Below are 22,395 nucleotides of genomic sequence, written 5' to 3' on the forward strand. Positions count from 1 at the left end.
GGAGTTGTAGTTTGACTGGTTAGGATATTTTCACCTTGACCAAGCTCCAGATGAGATCAGATACAGACAGCTTCCAAGTGGAGGCTCTTAGGAAAGTCACAGGAAGATCATAATGACAGTCCTCTGGAAATAGGCTTTGAGGAAGTTCTGTGATTTCTTGGTCTTTATTTCAGATGTGAACAGTTAAGTTCAAGCTACTCTAGAGAGCAGGGCAAGGGATTATGACAAGTTAAAACATTACAGAGTTCAACAGTCCAGGTAAAAAATGGCATTGGTGCCTGGGTATTGGGTTTCCAGGCTACTAGTTCAGTTCCAGCACTGCTGGAGTGACCTTTGTTAAGTGATTTACACAGCAAGGAGGATCAGCTTGCATGTGGAAGGGCCCTCACAAACTGTTTCATCACCCTCCCAGGGGTGGGTGTAAATATGCATAACATCTTATTAAATCAAAATACACAAGATAACGAGAGAATCAAGTTCATATTTTAGTGCCATCTCCACATCAGTTCCAAGCCCTTTCCTTAGGGGCATCTATTCATACTTCATTTCATAATGCCTATGCAGATCTACTGCTGACCATATGTGAATAAAGAGAAAGAACCTGGACCATACCCAAGCCCTGGGACCCCCCCCCCAATCACTATTTTAGACAATTACTCTGTGTACAGACTAGAATAGTGTCTAAGGTTTACCCTTTTTACTTATATCAAACTTTGATCAGTATACTGATCCTCTATCACTCTTATGGCAGAAGGTGACTTAGATTACGTAGGTTGGTTAAAAAAAAAAGTTCACTATTACTGAGATTTAGCTGTTTTTCTTGAGTCAGTGCTACTTGAATTGCTGTAAGACTTTGTTCATTTTCTAGAATTCTGAAAAAGTTGATTCTTAACAATTGTGCCAATTTTCTCTTTGCTTTTATTCAAGAAAGAATTTTTGAGGATCCTGAGTGTTATTTTCACTGGCCCCCTTAGCTTATTTGTTCTTAGCTTATTCTCCTAGTTCTATTAATATACACTCCTTTTTACTGATACTTTAGGGTTTTCTGGATTTTTATATTTGAAACATGGATACTGCAGTAGTATGTACAGTAGCAAAACTGTGAAAAACAACCTGAAGTCCCAAAATAAGTAATTTTTTAAAAATAATTAATTTCTATAGCCATGCAATATAGTATTACATATATCCCAGGAATCATAAATTTGGAGAATACGACATAGGAAAAATATCATGATATTGTTGAGACTAAAAAAAAATTTGTAAAGATTATCTGCATTTTTTGAAAATATTTTATAAAGAAATTCTCAAAAATCCACTGGAAAAAGAGTTGTATCACAATAGTGATAGTTTTTTGGGGTAGTGGTAGTTAAAATTTGTGAGTGAAAAGTGTGTATTCTGTCCCTTAAGGTTGTATTAGCTTTTTAAAAAAATTAATAGGCAATAATGTGATGCACCTGTGTGTGTATACATATACACACAGTATGTGTATACACATAACTATTGTTTATCACTCTTGAGTTCAATTAAAAGTCATGTAACTATTGAGTTTGGCAGCTTAACTTATCTTAACAAATATTTGGAGATGCTGTGAGGACATGCTAAAATGTAAGTTCCAAGAATCTATTCTGTAGAAAGGAATTTTGTTTTACTGGGGTGTGATGTGGTGAATTATTAGACAAGTAACCTATAATCTCACTTACTAGTATCTTATTTATTTTTTTCATTTCCAGGCACATATTAAATTTCCTATTGACTACCCATATTCACCACCTACCTTCAGATTCTTGACCAAAATGTGGCACCCCAACATTTATGAGGTAAGAAACATCTATCATAAATTTCTTTGAAGATTTTTTTTTATACAGTTCTTTAAAGTAGCCTCTGTTTCATAGTACTGTAGCCATAAAAGAATACTCATGGTTTCCTACTTTTAATTATCAGCCTCCGGTTTACTTGTTCAGAATTAAGGGTAGTTTTTTAATGCCAGTGTATGTTATAGTTAAGATTGAGGATCTAAATCTTTGCTGCTCATTGTTAAGATTATACTGCACGTGTGTTAACATTTTAATTTTTTTAAACTAGTAGATAAAGTCAAATTTATTTGTATACTGTCCTCTAACTTCACAGCAAGGGTCACCTGTTGCTATGATCAGGGATCAGCTTTTGGGGGGGGGTTTATTCTACTGCAGTTGAGAGCCTCTTTTGGAATAAATACAAGGTGAAGTTCTTAAACTGACAAGTCCACCTGCCTGGGGAAGTATTTCTAGTTTTGTTAATTAAATGTACTGAACTTTGGGCAGTTTATACATAAGATAGAAAGATGGATTAAATTTCTCAGAGATCTCAGGGCCCACTGAAATGTCCTTTAAGACTGCTCCTTTACCACTTTGTAATTTTCTTCATTGCAGTGTAGTTGTGAAGTAGTCTCATTTTATTGCAAACTTGGTTCAGTTACTAAAACTGCTTTTAAGAAAGCACAACCTAAGTCATGTAATCCTTGTTTTTGACCTAAAGGATGTTGGGAAGTACCTTTGCTCCAGAAGCAGTGCTTTATATAGTCTAAAATGTTTGTATCCAAGAACTTGTTCTAGGGTAATGAATTTGGATTTCAGTCTATAAGTTAGTACACTGGAGGAGCTTTGCTGTTTTTCACAACCTATTTTTCAATAGGTATTATATTCAGACTGCAGCTCAAGGGATGATAATTACATTTTTAGTAATAAGTGTCTAGAATACTATTTTATTTAGTATTCGATGTAATCAGAATACAATACAAATAAACATCAGTGAATACCATACTGTCTGTATAACAGTTACTCTGTTTTAGAAAGAATTAAGTCTTTTCCTATGTTCATACTGCTTTTAAAAAGTACATGTAGAAGTATTTTTTGTGTCCCTGTATAGTAATAAAAATTCTTGCCTTCAGTATTACATAGCATATGTAGGTTCTTAGCAAGAAAAAGGACTTTGAGGTTTTTTTCTTGCTGTTGAGAACTAGTTCACTTTAAAACCGAATACTCACCTATTTCCATCTCAGTTATTTAATTTCCAAACATGTCTCAACAAAAGGAAACAAGAAATAGGAGTCAAAACTGAGGAGGAAAGTACAGACAGGTAATTCAATGCTGTTTTGTTTTGTCTTGTTGCTATTAGCATGGGTGCCACCCTGATGGTGTAGGAGTTAAGTGTCAGTGCTATCACAGTGTCACTACTGTGGCCTGAGTTTGATCCCTAGCCAGGGAGGTTTACCCACACATGGCACAGCAGTCCTCTCCTTTTTTCCCTGCCACTCCCCTTCGCAGTGTATTTTAGTAAATGTACCTGTTCTGTTCCCTGCTGTGTCTGGTGAATCCTCTCACCTCCACACACCTCTAGCCTATACCTCAGTACTTCTATGCATAAATAAATATAATAAATTAATTAAAAAGATTTAACATGGGTTTGTTTCTTTAAAAATTTTCATATTTATAATAAAAATTTCAGCAATAAAATCATGCATATCTTATGAATATGCAGTTCTTTTCTGTGTCATAAATGTTTTAGAAGTAGTTATAGTATAGTTAGGAATTAAATATGTGGATGCTTGGCTACAACAAATGTAATTCCTAAGAGACTTCTCTCATAAAAGTTACTTTTTCTTTGTATAATCTGGAAGCAGTATCAGAATTTAATTTTAGAGAGGGCCTGTTATTATTTGTGATTCTAGGATCAGGGTTTATGGTTCTTGACCAAACATATATCAAGAGATATTCTTGAGGGTTGCTTTCTACTCATTCAACCTATGTTGTCATCTGTGGCAAAAATACTAAGGGCCTCATGTCAGATTGCTCTAGTCACCAAAATGTTTATTGCATTTATTTACAATAGAGAGGGGACAGTGATGACAGTAACAATACATTTCTACTGAAATGTCAAAATACAGAAATAGATCGATGCATTTTTGCATATTCATGAGTATTAAGAATAAAGACTACTGTTAGTGGAAAATAGTTTATTATGTCAAGTTTTAAAAATGTAAGAACTTTGGCTACAGTTTTGTTAAATATGAATACATTACTGTATCATCCAAAATTATAAATGCTGCTTTATTAGTGATTTTAATTACTGTCATCATCATGTTTCCAAGATTTATAAATATCAGAGGCAGACTTGGAGAACAAGAAATTTAATATAAATCTGTTATTAGTGATTATATTACACAGTGTGCTTCTATTTCAGGGTATGTTGAATCAGCTTGTTACTCATTGCTGTGTTCAGAGGAATCCCCAACAGCTTCATAAGCCTTGGAATTCTTGTATTCACATACATATATATTTGAAAGATTTATTTATTTATGCATATAGAACTGGGTTATAGGCCAGAGGTCCAGGGGCAGTGAGAAGATTCACCAGAGACAGACTTGGAAGCAGAACAGGCAGACTGAGGAAGTATACTGCCAAGAGGAGCAGTGGGCAGGTCAGGAGATGTCTGCTGTGGCATGTGGGTCACCTCTGGGGATGGAGATAGAACTCGCAATGACACCACTATGGCTTGCTTGCAGTGCTATGCTTTTACCCGTTGTGCCACCAGGGTGGGCCCAGTTTTTGTATATTTTATGGTGAACTTCATAGCTGTGGTAGCTGGAAATCTCAGTACCCTGTGATGTTAAAAAATTTTAATAAATAACAGACTTAATTTTGGGTTCTTCACAAATTGAGTGGAAAGTAGCCTGAAGTAAAGATTTTTAAAAATTTTTAAACAATTGTAGAAATCATTTTTTCTATACAATACTCACAGATAAATGAGTAAAATGCAGTATTTTTTTTTTAAGATTTATTTATTTTATTCATACAGAACTGGAGTACAGGCCAGAGATGCGGAGGGCAAGAGAATTCACCAGGGACAGAGTGGGGAGCAGAACAGGCAGATCAAGAAGTACACTGCTGAGGGGAGCAGCGGGTGGGTCAGGAGAGATCTGCCACACAAAGTGGTCATCTCCAGGGCAGGCGGGGATCGAACTCATTGCAGAAGTGGCTTGAGCTTCTTAGTGCAGTGTTTTAATCCGCTATGCCAGCAGGGAGGGCCAAAATGGCAGTATATTTTAGGCTTCTCAATACAACCCATATGAGAATATTTTTCTTTTTCACTTAAGGTTCTGGTTTTGAAGATTTATTCTTGATTGTAGACCCAGGTATTTTCTCAGAAAAATTGGACTAATCTTTAGAGTCCCCAAAATTGTAAGGATGTGTTAGTTTGGATACTATTCAGCCATTATTAGTGCATGGTATTTAAACTAGTATTTTTAAATAATGGTTAAAATAAGATTGTACTGCTTTTACTATGCTTTTACCAAATCCTGTTGTCTTCATTGAAGCTCCAGAGTAATAAAGACTAGGTGACATAAACAACAGAAATTTTTTTTCTCACATTTTAGGAAACTAAAAGTCCTAAATCAGGGCCTCAGCATGGTCGTTTTCTGATAAAAGTTCTTTTCCTGAATTATCTTAGTGTCCTCAGGGGGGCTCGAGGAAAGGGAAGTGAGGAGAGACTGTTTTCTCATTATAAGGGAACTAGTCCAGTGAGACCATGGCCCAGGCCTCATGACCTCATCTAAACCTATACCCCACAGGCCTCAAATCTAGATTTCATCACATTGGTAGTTAGGGTTTCAGCACATGAATTTAGTGGAGATAATACACATCAGGTAATATATATCCCAATTATGCCCCAGAGGCCTCAAAACTAGATATCATCACATTGGAAATTAGGGTTTCAACATATGAATTTAGTAGATACAAAATTCAACCCATAACACATCAGATAACTTACATAATATGAACTTCCTACAGATCTGCACCATTGAAAACTATCGCAAAGTCTGGCTGAACTCTTAATTGCTATTCGGTATAATAAAATTTAGGCTATATGTAAAGAGACCATATTTCATGTTTATGGTCTTCATGATTATTTAGGTGGCTGATAGATGATTAGTAGGAATAAAATGAATGAGACCTCCAGCCACCTTCTTAAAAACTGAAAAAACGATGCTTTGATCGTTCCTTTAACAAAAAACTGTTAAGAGCCTCCCTGGTGGCACAAGGGTTTAAGTCTCAGCACTATGAAGCTGTTGGCAGCCATTGCAGTATGTGTTTGATCCCTGGCAGGGAGCTAATCCTCATGGCACAGCAGACCACTTTGCTGTTCCCTTCACTGATATGTTTCAGTCTGCTTGTTCTGCTTCCCACACTTTCTGGTAAATACACACATACACACCCGCATTTCTGGCCTGTACCCCAGCTCTTGTATGCATAAATAGATAAATTTTTTTTTAAAGATTTATTTATTTGTACATACAGAACTGGGGTACAGGCCAGAGGCTCAGGGGCGGTGAGAGGCTTCACCAGAGACAGAGCGGGGAGCAGAACAGGCAGATCAACGAAGTACACTGCTGAGGGGAGCAGCGGGCGGGTCAGGAGAGATCTGCCACACCATGTGGTCACCTCCGGGGCAGGTGGGAATCGAACTCATGTGGAAGTGGCTTTAGCTTCTCAGTGCAGTGCTTTAACCCGCTGCGCCACCAGGGAGGGCCCAATAGATAAATCTTTTTAAAAAAAAAAGCTGTTAATTACAAGTTACATTTTACAGAAAAATGTAAAAGCAAAGATACACTATATTGGGGCTCTCCAGAGAAACAGAACTAACTTACAGAAATTGTTTCATAGTTATGAAATCTGAAACAACAACACAGTTTTACCTATATAAGCTAGAAAAATCAGAGTATAATTCAGTCTGAAGATTTATGAACCTCAGGTGGAGCCAGTGGTGTGACTCTTCTGGAACAGATTTAAAAACTGGGAATTGGGGGCATAGTTGCTTATGTAAATCCCAGAGTCCCAAAGCCTAAGAAGCATGAGTTCTAAGAAGCATGAAGATTGGAGAAGAGAGAAAGCCCTGATCTAGAAATGGGGGGAGAGGAGTGAGTGGAATGGGAGAGATACATTGTCCATCCGTATGCCCTTAAGAGATTGGATAATGCCTGCCAAATTATTGATAGCAACTGTTCTCTACCCAGTCTACTAATTTGAAATTATTTTTCATCAGCTATCTGGGCATCTCTTCATCCAGCCAAATTAACAAAATCAACCATTGCATATATTGTATCTTTTTCTGCCATTCCTCCCTTGCCATCCACATTACAGTCTCTGTGTATGTCATAATGTTCATGGAGGGTATAATTTGACTAGAAGCACACTTGAATCCTTAAACTAATGTTTTTATAATAAGGTTTTACTTCCTTCTTGTTTGATAACACAGTAAAATTATTTTGCTGTTGAAATGGTAGCACAGCTGGTCCTGTTTCATCTCTTTTGATCATTTAAGATACAGTTCTACATCTTTGGTTAAATTATTGTCATTTTCTGTTTACTAGATGAGCTTCTATAGAATTTCTGTGATTGCAGCCCCCTCCCCCCCCCCGGGTATATTTAAATGGTTATTCTTTCTAGGAATTAAGTAATGAAACCTAAAAAACCTACACTAGTATTGATTGCATGCATACACAATTTTAATATTGCATTCATTCCTTGATGATCCTTCCCAAGTAGAAAAAAGTATATTATTAGTCTTAAACTTTTTTCATATAAATTTTAAATATAAAGTTAAATCTTAAAACATTTAGAAAAGTTTTTTAGATATCTTAATTTCAGGTGCCTCTGGTGGCCTAGCTGTTAAATCTCAGCCCTATGGCCTAAGTCAATCCCTTGCCAGGGAGCTAACTATAACCTATGTTATAGTGCAGCAGATTTCTCCTGTTTCACTGCTGTTCCCCTCAACAGTGCATTTCAATAGATCGCCTGCTCTGCTCCCCACTGTCACTGGTGAATCCTCTTACCCTCCACACCTCTGGCCTATGTAAATTTTTTTTTTAAGTCTTAATTTCAATGTTTACAAATGTTACAATGTTACAAATATATTAAATGTTTCAATGTTACAAATATATTAAAAGTATTGAATTTATCATCAATCTGCCTGTTCTATTCCCCACTCTGTCTCTGATGAATCCTCTCACCGACACTGCACCTCTGGCCTGTACCCTAGTTCTGTATATATAAATAAGTAAATCTTTAAAAAATATATTGTTTAGGGCCCTCCCTGGTGGCGCAGCAGGTTTAAAGCACTGCACTAAGAAGCTTAAGCCGCTTCTGCATGAGTTCGATCCCCACCTGCCCTGGAGGAAATCCACATAGTGTGGAAGATCTCTCCTGACCCGCCTGCTGCTCCCCTCATCAGTGTACTTAGTAGATCTGCCGGTTTTGCTCCCCACTCTGTCCCTTGTGAATCCTCTCACCGCTCCTGCACCTCTTGCCTGTACCCCAGTTCTGTATGAATAAATAAATAAATCTTAATATATATATATATATATATATATATATATAGTTTAAACCTTTAAAATTCATTTTTGAATTCTAGGTCTAAAGAAAAACTTTTTAAAAACCAAAGAAAGTTCTCATTTACTTTTAACTTTGTTTCCACTAATATTACTGTTTTATCCAAATATGATAACTTTATCAAAACTAAGAATATAATTTTGGTACAATATATTTTTTTAAAGAACTAGGGTACAAGCCAGAGGTGCAGGGGCAGCTAAGGATTCACCAGAGACAGAGTGGGGAGCAGACCATGCAGACCGATGAAATACACTGCTGAGGGGAGCAGTGGGTGAGAAAGGAGAGGTCTGCTGTGCCATGTGGGTCACCTCCAGGGCCAGGGATCAAATTCTCACTGAAGCAGCTGTGGCTAGCTTCTAACCCCCTGTGCCACCAGGGAGGGCCATCTTTGGTACAATAGTAAGTGAACTACAGATTGTATTTGAATAAAATGTGGCATAGGGTACTTATACGTAGCATATATACTACTACTATTAGCTACTTTCTATTTCTTTTGAGACACATTATTTCCATATAGTATAACTAAACCACCAGAAACATTTCCATTTTCAGTGAAACTCATTGATAATATTTAAAACAATTAAAATGAGTTCATTTTGATCTGAACTCACATAAAGGTGCTGCGTGCTATATTGAGATTTGTTACCTGATCAGTATTTATTGTGTTTATTTTTATAATGTTCATTAAATGAGCATTTAAAATTTATATAATTTTACTCAATGATCTTAAAGGAACCTGCATAGATAAAACACTTTCCTTTGAATTCATTTAAATAGTCTTCAGATGAACATATAAAGGCTTTCTGAGAAGCTAATGTCTTATTTGTTTCAGCTGCTAGGATAAGTTGACATAAATAAATTTTCTTTGATACCCAGTAAATCATGTTCTCATCATTAAAACAAGTTATCATTAATGACTTAGAAAAAAATTTTTTCTAAGATTTTAAATAAAAGTTTGTTAGAATATGAAAAAAAAAAGTTTGTTAGAATATGTCTGTGGAACTCCCAGAATCTTTGTGTTTCATCTTGGTTTATGTGAACCAAATACAGTAAAAAGGTAAACAGAAGCTAGAATGTTGTTGCCACTGATTTCCTGTTGGAATTTTAGCTAGGAAATGTGATTTAGCAATAATGCACATTATTAAAGTTTTGAACTCTATTTTACACTTCTTTCAGTTTTGCTTTTTGCCACATATGTACTTCAGTTAGAATACCAGTTTGCTTTATGATTCTATTCATACTCCAGTTTGAACATGGGGTTTGAACCCCAGTTGGAACATTCATTCCAACTGCCAAATTTGTCCTTTTTTAGAACTTCACTCTGGTTTGTAAGTAACTTGTGACAAGCAGGTTTTTATATATATTTATGTAGTTATACTCATGAATTTTTTTCTAGGCAGTGATGTGCCCAAATTTGACTGCTTATCAGAATCATGCAGAGAAGTCATTAAATGTTAAGCATACTGGGGATTTTATTCATCCAGTGTTGAATTTGAATGAAATGTGGGCTAGATGTCCTTCATTTTAACTTTTAGAACTTCCATTCTGAAGGCCTGGAACTGTCCTTGTCTTTTTTTTCCTGGGCCCCACAATTTTTTTTTAATGATTTATTTATTTATGCATACAAGCCCTGGGCTACAGGCCAGAGGTGCGGGGGTGGAGGGTGAAAAGATTTACCAGAGACAGAAAGGGAGCAGAACAGGCATATTTACTGAAATACACTGATGAAGGGTGCATCAGGCAACAGAGGAGAGATCTGCTGTGCCATGTGGGTCACCTCCCTTGATGGGGGTTGAACTAGTGTGGCAGTGGCTGTGAATAGTTTCATAAGTGTTGAAACCCTTTCTCCACCAGGGAGGCTCCTGGACCCCAAAATTTTTTGAAGTGAAGTGAAATTTACATACATATAATTTAATCATTTAAGGCCAACAATTCAGTGACATTAGGATATTTTTAATTAGTACTATCACCACCTTTGTAAAGCATTCCATTGCTCTTGCATAAAGCAATTTATTCTATAAGCAGTTTCTTCCTATTCCCATTTTCCCTATTCTGTGACAGCATTCTCTCTGTGTTTTTCTGTTCTGGACATTTCATTTAATTGGAATCGTTTACATAGAAGAACTGGAGTGTCGCCAGAGGTGGGAGGGTAGGGGATGGGTAAGAGGATTCACCAGAGACAGCGTGGGGAAGCAGAACGGGCGTATTTACTGAAATACACTACTAAGGGAGAAGTGGGCAACACAGGAAGATATCTGTGGCTCTATGTGTGGATTAGCTTCCTGGCTGGGGGAGGTCAGACTCAAGGCGTGGTGGTGATAGCACAGAGACTTAACCAGCTAGGCCACCAGCAGGCTGTCTTGTCATTTTGAAATGTATTTCCTTAATGACTAATGATGCTAAAAGTTATTTAAACCTGTTGTGCAGGGTTAAAGTCTCAGCGCCATCAAGCTATTTCCAGCAACTGTGCATGGCTTCTGTCTGGGCCAGAGGTAACCCACATGGCACAACACATCTCTCCTGATCCCTCAGCAGTGTATTTTTGTGGAACTGCCTGTTCTGCTCCTCACTCTGTCCTTGGTGAATCCTCTCACTACCCCTGCCTCTCTGGCCTGTATTCCAGCTCTTGTATGCATAAATAAAATAAAACTAAAAATTTTTTCTAAAGAAAATTTTCATCTGCTTTATTAGCACATTTATGTCTTCTTTGGAGAAATGTCTGTTTTTTGTCTTTTTAAATTGGCTAGTTTATCCTTTTGTAGGAGTTGTATGAGTTCAATATATATTATGGATTCTAAACCTTTATCAGATATATGGAAATATTTCCATATAATAGGATTTCTTTTTTTCACCATCTAAATAATGGCTGTTGATTTGCAAATGTTTTAAAATTTAATGAAGCCTAGTTTAACTTTTTTTGTTCATTTGTTCATTCTTTGGTGTTTTATCTAAACATCCATTGCCAGATCCAAGGTCATGAAATCCCCTGAATTTTTCCAAAGGAGCTTCATGATTTTAGCTCTAAGATCTTTGTTGTATTTCAAGTTACTTTCATATATGGTGTGAGGTAGGAGTTTGTTTTTTGAAATCTAGTTGTTGTAGTATTATTTGTTGAGTGAACTGTTCTTTCCCCTTGAATAGAATTATGTCATTCTTGTCAAAATCATTTCGCTGTGTGAGTTTATTTATGGAGTGACATTTTTATTCCATTGGTCTATATGTGTATTTCTATGCAAGTGTTGTCTTACTGACTGTAACTAAGTTTTGATCAGGATGCATAAGTCTTCCAATTTGATTCAGCATTATTTTGATTATTCTAGGTCACTCAAATACCCATCTAAATTTTAGGATCAGTTCGTTAATTTCTACAAAAAATAGGAAGCTAGGATTTTTGACTTGGATTGTGTTGGATCCATAAATCAAATTGGGAATATTGTCATGTGACTAGTAAATCTTCCTACCCATGAGCACATTTCTATGACAAGTCTTTAATCTCCTTTGTTAGACCTATTATTGTTCAGATGCCATTGTAAATGGAAATGCTTTCTTAATATCTTTTTGGGTTATTGGTAGTATATAGCAATGACACCGATTTTTGAGTGTTAACTTTATATCCTATAACTTTGCATATTTTTAAATCCCTGTAAATTGGAATGTTCTGTCATATGTGAAATGAAGGCAGTACATTTATAAGCTAATGTCTTTTCTCTCTTTACTTGCCTAATTAATTAGTCTAGATAAAACTTCTAGAACACTATTAAATAGCATTAGTAAATGTGGCATCCTTGTCTTGTTCCTGACCATAGAAGCAAACTTTCAGTCCTTTCACGTGAGGTATATTGTTAGCTGTGTTTTTTTATAAATGTTCTTTAAGGTAATTTCCTTTATGTTTATGGTTTTGTGAGTGTATTATCATGGGAAATGTTGAATTTTGTCATACTTCATTTGCATCAATTAAGATGACTATCTTTTAACATGTGTAAGCACAACAGTATGTTTCTAAGTACAATTCTTGTCATTCCCATTAATCAGAAATTCTATTTTACATACATACACACTACACTTTGAACAAACTCATATAGTCCCTGGCCTAATTATTGTGCTGTGAGTTTTCATTTATTGAAGGTAGAACAACAGTTCCTCAAAAATAGCTGCATTCTAATCTCTGACACATATGATATGTTAAGTACATGTTAAAGGGGAATTGAGGTTGCTAACCAGCTGACCTTAAAATAAGGTTATTGTTCTGGATTGTTTAATCACATGGATTTTCTTTTTTTCCCTTTTTATTATTTTTGTTTTGGTATTTCTCTTTTCCCCCCATGGGGATTTTTCAAAAATGGAAGGAGGGGGCCTTCCTTGGTGGCCCAGCTGGTAAGGAAGCAGCACTGCAGGCTAGCTGCAGCCACTTTAGTGCAAGTTCAATCTCCAGCCCTGGAGGTGACCACATGGTGTGGCAGACCTCTCCTGAACCACCCATGCTCTCCTCAGCAGTGTACTTCATTGATCTTCCTGTTCTGTTCCCCACTCTGTCTCTGGTGAATCCTTAGCTGTCCCTGCACCTTTGGCTTGTGCCACAGTTCTATATGCATAAATTAATAAATCTTTAAAAAAAAATAGGAGGGGGGAAGAAAATGAGAATAAGAGATGTAGCTTAGGGAAGAAATGCCCAAAGAAATGAAGTTTATTTGCTTAGATAAAGGGGGTCAGAAGCAAAGCAATGTGGGTAGCCTTTAGAAGCTGGAAAAGACAGGAACTGTGTTCTTTCATAGAACCTCCAGGAAAAAATGCAGTGCTGCTGACATTGATGTTAGCCCTCTGAGAGCAGTATCAGACTTCAACCCACAGAATTATAAAATAATAAATGTGTATTGTTTTAAGCCATTAAATTTGTAGTAGTAAAGTATCAGTACGAAACAAAACTACTGGGCATATTTTAAGTTAACATTTATGATTGCATATTTCTCCAGGCAAAACTTACATCTGTGTTTCTCTTAGGTTGTTAAAATTGTGCTCTTTCAAGTTCCATATCATAGCTTCCTCAACTAGCTTCCTTAACTTCGATTCTTTTGCAACACCACTTCTACTATACCGGATATATCTCATCTATGCATATGTAGATAGACTTTTCTTACATGGCCATATTTTTCTGTTGAGTTGTCTATGTGGCAATTCATATTGTATGACCATAATGGTTAAGCTCTTATATTTGAGCTCTTCATATAGTGAAGGAGCTTTAATTAAGTTGTTTTGAGACACATTTTCTGTTTATATAGTTGATAGTTATAGAAAACAGTGACTGATAAATACCAGGCATATTTTAAGCAAGATCAGAATTTTTTCTTTTAATGTACTTTTTAAAAGAATGTGCTATATAAACAGTTCTTTTTCTTTTACTCACTTAAAATGCTAAGTGAGTAAAATTCTTTTACTCACTTAAATTCTTTTACATGGACGTTCATTTTTGTACAGTATTTCATTTCACCCCTCAGGTGTGGTACTCATAATTTTCCCACCACCATTAGTACCCGTGAACCATCACAGTAGTCCCTTGTGCTCTTAGTTTTCTTTTCTTTTTTTTTGTTTTCTTTTTTAAGAAATATATTGAAGAATTGGTCAGTATGGCATATTTATAGTACAAAATATTTTTAATTTGGCATTGATTCTGAAAGTGAAGAGCAGAATTCTTTTCTGTAATGATAAGAAAACAAGGTTTTTAAGAATAATGGGAATGTATCCAGAACTGATAATACTTTTTCTAAACATTCATATTTCAAATATTTACTAAATGCAATACTTGTGTCTCATAGAATGGAGATGTGTGCATTTCAATTCTTCATCCGCCTGTAGATGACCCACAGAGTGGAGAACTGCCCTCTGAAAGGTGGAATCCTACTCAGAATGTCAGGTAAGAGGTTATATAAGGAATAATCTGATTTTTTTTTTTTAAAAAGATACAGCACAACACAAAAGAATCTTCTGATTTTTTAAAAAGATACAATACAACACAAAAGAATCTTCTGCTTATATTTTGTTCGGTTAGCGCTTTAAGTAGCTGTATACATCATTTTGAAGAATATTTCTGAAGCAATAATGCACCTGAGAGTCATTTCTCTATGTTCACCTTTGAACGATACGTTCCCTCCTATTTCTTTAGATCCCATAACTTCATGTTTGTATTATTTGCTTCCTTATTCTAGGATTCTTAGTACATACTGCAGAAGTCATAAGCTTAAAAAACTCAGAATTTGATTTCTCTTATCTGTTGCTGTTTCTTTGCTTTACATATAGTATATGGGTGTTTCTTTTGATTTGAGAGACTTGTGTAATATTAGTTCCTTTTATTATCTATTAATCTATTTGGATAGATGAATATTTAATCATGTTTGTGTAGATGTAGAATAGTGGTTTGTATATATGATGATTGCTCAGATATCCCTCAAGAGAATTTTGAAAAACTTGACTTTGCATATTTTTAAGTGTAATATTTTGTTCATAAATTTAATTTAAAACACATTTTCTTTTTCTTGCATTAAAATTTCCATTTTATTGTTCCTATTGAGTTTTATCCTAATACTCAAAGTTTTGATGTTTGAGAACATTCCATTATTTATCCTATGGTATTTTCCTGCAAAAAAAGTATGTAAATGTGTTTTAATTGCTTTTGACAGTAAAATTAGGTAAATCACTTTTAAATTGATTTATTAATATAGTGGTGATTTGAAAGAAACAAGTCTATTATACTTTATTTAACATTACAATGCATTAATTGGAAATGCATTTTTAATCAGATTGCCATTTGTTTTCAGTTCATGTATCCATGCATACTTATTTTGCTAGAATGAGGCAGAATGCAACTTCAGTTACATGTATACACAAATAATATAATTTATATATTAATATGTATATTAGTTCTTGTAGGTGTTTTATGTACACACATGTTATGCGCATATGTACATGCATGCATATATATTAGATGATTACTCTTGTTTGCATATGGTATTCTAATTCTGTAATTTTTCTAATTCTGTATGAGTTGTTTAGCAAAAATCACAATGATCTTTTGTTAGTCTTTAAAAACACCACAGGTTTATTAAGACATTCCAACTAAATGTATGGTTCACTGGTTTTTTAAATATATTTACAGAGTTATATAGCCATTGTTAATAGTCAGTTTTAGAATATTTTCATCACCCCTAGAGAAACTTGTATCTGTTGCCTTGAAGAATACATAAATTACTATGAAGAGAGTATTCAAATAGAAATTTAAAAGGTGCTCCTGGTGGGGCCTCACATAGAAACGAGGAACACGTTAATGGACAACAGAGAAATGGCAATCCTTGTTATATAGCAGTAGAGAATTTCGCTGAATTGTATTCATTTACGTCATGAATTTGGGTATTTAGCTGAAGGATTTTTGAAGCAAAATATGAAGATGTGCAGCCTTATGTCTCCTGCTTATAGTAAACTGCAAGAGGAAAGAAATGCCTAAGAATGTATCACTAAAACAGAAAGAAACAGAACCAAGAACATGGCTTTAAAATTTATTTGTTTGTGCATACAGGAACTGGGGTACAAGCCAGAGGTGTTGGCGGGGGGAAGAAAGAGAGGATTGACCGGAGACAGAGTGGGGACCAGAACAGGTCGATTGACTGAAATACACTGCTGAGGTGGGCAGCAAGCAAGACTGGAGAGGTCTGCTGTGACGTCTAGGTCATCTTCATAGCCAAGGATTGAACTCATACTGCAGTGGCTGCAGATTGCTTTATAGTACTGTGACTTAACCTCTTGCGCCCAGGGAGGCCCTGAATAAGATTTTTTGATACACTGCCAGCCTATACTGAAAGGGAAAAGATGGGACAAAAATGAAGGCAGAATGATTGAGGTGGTAAAGTGTATGTAGAAGACAGAAAGGGTGTTGGCCCAGGCAGTGAGACTGCCTTCTCCAGAGAACCTAGGGTCAAGATGGCAGTGTGACTTGATGTGCACAGAGCATGAAGCCACAGGGGCTTATTCTCAGGCTTTGTAAGCTAATTGAGTTTGCCTCCTAGGTTTTAGATTTCCTTGAAACCTATGACCTTTACTTTTCCTTGCAGTTCCTCTTGCATAGTGGGAATATCTGCCCTCTGTCAGTGTATTTTGGTAGCATATCTCACAGATGGAGAGGAATTTTTGTCCCAGGTGAATCATACCTTCAGTACATTATTGATTTAGATAGACTTTGGGCTTTGAGGTGGTGGTATTTAGATGATACTTGTGATTTGAAATTAATGTTAGCATGGTTAGGTTATTGTTATGAGGAGGTTGGATTTTGTACAGGGAAAGGACATAATTTGGGGGACATCGAAGCAGGCTGATAGTTGTGAGTTGAATTGCGTTCCCTCCAAAAGATAATGTTGAAGTCCTAAGCTCTAGTATTAGTATTAAGTATTGGTACTAGTATTAAGCTCTAGTATTAGGGAGACTTGCCAGGAGATTGTCATGTTACAACCAAGGCATTACTCCATTTTGTTGATTGTTTGCTGTGGGAAAGTTTTACTACCTTATTTCCCCACCTCATCTACCCATATAAGTAACTTGATTTTACCTATTTATCTACTTTCACTTTCTGAGAAATTTTTGCACTGTATTTGTGGATTGTTTTCACCCATCTGCCTCTGTTAAATGTTGAATGTGTCCCCCAATACTTTGAAATTCTGATATCCTGAAATACAGAGATTAGAGTTTTATAAACGAAGGAATGACAGCATTTGCCATCAAATACCAGAATATAAAGTAAGGAAGGACTCTTCCCCTCAAGTTTCATAGAGAGAGAACAGGTCTACTAACACCTTAGTTTTGAATTTCTAGCTTTCAGCACTGTGAGGCAATATATTTCTAGTTTAAGCTTCCTAGTCTGTGATACCTTGTGATAGCATTCCTAGTGTTACCAATCCCAGCCCCAAAATATAGGTTCGGGGTCCAGAGAATTTTCAAGTAACTAGGCAAGTTTTACTAAAGACCTCCATGTAAGGGAGCCAGGACTGGAAGAGGAAATTTTCAGTCTGGCTCCCTAATGGGAGCTGTATAAAGGTTTTTTAAGATTTATTTTTTTAATGCATACAGGAATAGGGGTGTAGGCTAGAGGTGTGGCAGGGTGAGGGTGGTGGTGAGAGGATTCACCAGAGAGAGTTGGGAGCAGAACAGGCGGGTACACTGAAATATACTGCTGAGGGGAGCAGCTGGTGAGACAGGAGAGGTCTGGTGGGCCACGTGGGTCACCTCCCTGGCTGGCTGGCCAGGATAAAACTTGTGCTGTAGTGGCTGGTTGATAGCCTGACAGTGTTGTCTTTAACCCCTGTGTCACCAGGGAGGCCCCTGTATAAAGGGTTTTAAGGGATTAGTCTATCAGGGTGGGGTAGACTGTAGCACCATCATAACATGTCAGTGGCCATGACCATACTGGGATATATGCAGAAAAGCTACGTGCTCCTTCATACATCATAGGTCTCATCATTAGTATCTGAAGTCTCCATGCCAGGGATATTGAGGCTAGCATGCTAATGAGATTCAGGTCATTCTTGGTCAGGATTTTTACTAACTGGGCATGTGGGATCCTTAAACATTCTCCCTAACCCCCATCAGGAAATTGTGAAAAAAAATTATTAGTTAGGCTATAGCACCTTTTATCTGGCACTTCTGGTCAGTCTGGTGGGCCACGTTCTTAAACAAGATGTTAGGTAAAGGCCCCAGGTCATGATTTAGTCCACCTGTTTGAGTTGCACTTTCAGCAACTCTTTACTCTACTGACTCACATCTAGGCTGTTTCACTAGGAAACTTAATATAGCTGTCAAGAGCAAGACCTTCCTTTCCAGCCTCCTGACTTGAGCAGATCCGATATTGTTTCTCCTGTTTCACTGTGGACTTTAAAATTACGTCACCTAGGGCTCTCTGATGGTGCAGTGGATTGAAGCTAAAGCCACTACAGCATGAGTTTGATCCCCACCCCAGAGGTGACCCACATTGCCCGGCAGACCTCTCCTGACCCGCCCGCTGCTCCCCTTAGCAGTGTACTTCATTGATCTGCCTGGTCTGCTCCCGGCACTGTCTCTGGTGAATCATCTCACCGCCCCTGCTCCTCTGGCCTGTACCCCAGTTCTGTATGCAAAAATAAATAAAAAATCTTTAAAAAAAATTTACATCACCTAAACTTTAAGGCTGGTATTTAAGATTAAATCCTGATAAGACATTTTTAGTGGAGTGTCCTTTTCTAACCTCGAGCTATGAATTATGGCATCCTTTTTTGAATTTAGTTGTATTAAACAGGTATTAAAAGTTTTTGATCCAACATTTGGTATAGCAGGAGGAAAATTGGTCCATAATGTTCTCTTCTTTCCCTATCTTTAGTAATGCTCTGTTTCCTCAAGTCAGTTTTTGGTTCCTCCAAATAAGCACTTGAGGGCTCTCCATGGTGGCGCAGAGGGTTAAAGTACATAGCTGTAGCCTCAAGGTGACCCGCATAGAGGTGACCCACATGTGGCAGACCTCTCCTGTGCCACCCACTACTCCCCTCAGCAGTGTATTTTCTCGATCTACCTGTTCTGCTCTTCACTCTCTAGTGATTGCTCTCACCGCCCTTGTACCTCTGGCCTGTACCCCAGTTCTATATGTGTAAATAAATAAATCTTAAAGAAAAAAAAAAAACACTTGGACTTCTGTAATTTAACAGAAGAATTTAATTTCTTAATTAATTAATTTAATGTAATTTAACTTTCAAGAAGTTAAAAGGACTTCTTCAGTGTTTATTTGTGAACTGCCTATTAAAATTCTGAACTTTTTGTACTTTTCTCAGAATCTTAGGTTGGGTCTATTCAACTATTTAGCAACAGCATGTCACTTCAAATCATCACCTTTTGTGCAATTACAACTGCAGTGGACTATTCTTCTTACATATAATGTTTCCTGCCAAGGGAGTATGTCCTAAAACACTGAATATAATTTGTCTTAATGTGGGAGAATAAAAAAATGTTTAATGTTTAGGTAAAACTTTCAGTAGTTGTCTTGTATGAGTTATCAAATTGAAAGTATTTCATAGTCATTAAACTTTCAAGAAGTTAAAAGGACTTTTGCACTGATTTTTAAAAAGATTTATTTATGCATACAGAACTGGGGTACAGGCCAGAGGTGCAGGGGTGGTGAGAGGATTCACCAGAGACAGAGTGGGGAGCAGATCAGGCAGACTGACAAAGTACACTGCTGGGGTAAGCAGCGGGCGGGTCAGGAGAGGTCTGCCACACCATGTGGACCACCTCTGGGGCAGGGGTCGAATTCATGTTGAAGTGGCTTTAGCTTCTTAGTACTGTGCTTTAACCTGCTGCACCACCAGGGAGGGCCCTGCACTGATTTTTAAGAGTTCTCTTAATGGAATTAAAACAGTTTTGAGATTTCCCTTACAAACGTGGCTTCTCTTTTATGAATTAAATTAGCTTAAATGAGTATGCTTAACCATATTTTATCTTTGCTATATAGTAACAGACTTTTTTGAATATTACTGTATAATATGCATGATAGAGTATAATTGATGAACTTTAATTCTAGATTGCTTTTGGAGCCCTCCTTTTCGTGTTTGTTTGCAATTTTGGGTCCCCATAAAATAACATTTTAATTAATGGCCTCATATTTGATTATCTTTGTCAGCATTTCTTTTCATCTTATTTTTTATCTCTCTTCCATAATTTAATTGTTTTCTTAATGAAGAACAAGAAATAGGGAGATAGAATTTTTGCTAAGTGAGAGATAAACCTCCTTAACTATGGTGTATCAGAGCTTTATATTTGTAAAATCTTCTACATTAGGTTATATTAGTAGTATAGTCATTAGGAAGCCACTTAAATTCTCTGAGCTGCTTTTCTGATAAATTGATAATTCCTCCCTCAGCAGTGAAAAAAATTAAATGAATAGTCCCAGTTTACTTTTTGAATCACTGCTGTTTCCTTTTTATGGTCAAATGTAAAGTGATTCTTCGTTATTAATTAGCAATAGTTGGTATCAACTAGCAATAATTGCTAGATGGCTACATCACAACAGATTCATTTTAAAAGTACTAAAGAATTTAAGTTGGTACTTAGCTCAAGAACAAATCATGTTTTGAGAGTTTTTACTTGAGATATGCTAAAATTAAAAATACATCTTTCTTTTTCTAGGAAAAGGTGTCCTGTGTAAAATATGCATATGTAAAGTGTCTTAATAGTCTTAAAAAATTGGTTTTAACTGAATGTTAAAAGTTATGAGTTATTTTATTCCATTTTAAATATCACTTAAGAGCATATATGTGAGGTATGCATGCTTTTTAAAGACGCACATTATTTTATCAATACAATTACACTGGTGATACAATACAGAAATATTTTAGTCTTTCACAAGTTTTATTTGGAAAACTGGGCCAAGAAAATGCAGAGTTGACCTTTTAGTATGATTTGGTGCTTGATTTTTCTGGGCTAGTGAACTATATAGATTAGAGGAAGTGATAGCTCTAAGTGATTAGTGATTCTTGGTTTTGGTGGTTGAATGTTGAGTCAAATGCTTACCATATACCCTCCCACTCTGAGAAGCCTCTATTCTCTTTACATATATCTCCCACTTCCACCCACCAAACAAGACTTTTCTACTGCATTTTAGTGCTGCCTGGCTTGGTAATCTACTGCCATTACCTAACATTACCCATTTACCCTTAATTCTCTTACATAAATGTATAAGACAATCATTTGCCTATCTTGACTTAAAATATTTTGAACGGCTTTTTCTTTTATGCCCGTTTCTCATTTAATCTAGTGTTTTTGTTTTTTAAGATTTATTCTTTATTTATGTGTATAAGAAATGGGGTTTGGCCAGAGGTGCAGGAGGGCAAGATGATTCACCAGAGACACTATGGGGAGCAGAAAAGGTGGATCTACTGAAATACACTATGGAAGAAGGGAGCAGTGGTTGAGACAGAAGAGGTATGCTGCTCCATATGGGTTAGCTTCTGGCCAGGGATCTTAACTCATGCTGCTGGTTATAGCTTGGTAGTGCTAAGACTTTAACTCCTGTACAATCAAGGAGATCTTAATCCAATTCATTTGGAGGCAGAGAAATTCCTTTCATTGTAATCTCGTCAAAAACTACCTTTGGCATTTTGAGTACAAGCATCATTTTTTTCTTCAGAGATTGCCTTACCTACTTCTATGCATTGTTTTGTGTACACGTTTTACAAGCAGAACTTCAGGTTGTTCCTATAATCTTCATATGTGCCTCTACAAGATATTAACATTTGAAAGTATTACTTTCTTGAGAGCTTTTCATACATATCAGTTTAATGAGAATAATATGGGCCTCCCTGGAAGTGCAAATCCCAGCACTCTCAAGCTATTGCCAGCCACTACAGCATGAATTTGATACCTGGCCAGGAAGCCAATCTACATAATGCCACAGACCTCTTCGGTCTTGCCTGCTGTTCCCCTCATTAGTGTATTTTCAGTAGATCTGCCTATTATGCTCCCCACTCTGTCTCAGGTGAATCCTCTTATCCCCTGCACCTCTGGCCTACATCCCAATTCTTGTATGCATAAATAAAATAAATGTAAAAAACAAAAGGAATGTTAGGTGTTGCAGAATTGTTTGATCAGGTTGTTGGTATTATGCTGGTGGTAAATTATTTCAGTACAAGTGATGGACAGTTTAATGACAATGATGTATGACATTGCTTCCCACCTTTTCCAGTCTTAGTACATAGGAAAAATGATGGTATTCGTACATCACAAAGTAGTAAACTGAAGATGACCCTTTGGCTAGAAGTTAATGTTCCAGGTCCTACCCACCTATCTACCTGAGGGAATCAATATGTAATTTACCTGTATCCCCATTCTGGTTGGGAGTTTTGAATAGGATATTGCATCTGAATGACATTAGGAATCTTTGTTAGAGAAAAAATCTTAAGTTTTACTTTCTTCT

The 22,395-nt window shown here is 36.5% G+C and overlaps 1 protein-coding gene across 1 annotated transcript in view; it reads left to right on the forward strand.

Annotated features, from left to right (window-relative positions):
• Positions 1 to 22,395, forward strand: part of UBE2R2 (ubiquitin-conjugating enzyme E2R 2) — a 101,868-nt gene that overhangs the window by 72,676 nt on the left and 6,797 nt on the right. The window contains exons 2-3 of the mRNA XM_004677726.2: positions 1,731 to 1,817; positions 14,237 to 14,334. Coding sequence (XP_004677783.1) covers positions 1,731 to 1,817; positions 14,237 to 14,334 — 185 coding nt within the window. The remainder of the gene's footprint in view (positions 1 to 1,730; positions 1,818 to 14,236; positions 14,335 to 22,395) is intronic.

Source organism: Condylura cristata, unplaced genomic scaffold, assembly GCF_000260355.1.
Source record: "Condylura cristata isolate star-nosed mole 26May11 unplaced genomic scaffold, ConCri1.0 scaffold00006, whole genome shotgun sequence".
In the NCBI taxonomy this organism is placed as follows: Eukaryota; Metazoa; Chordata; class Mammalia; order Eulipotyphla; family Talpidae; genus Condylura; species Condylura cristata.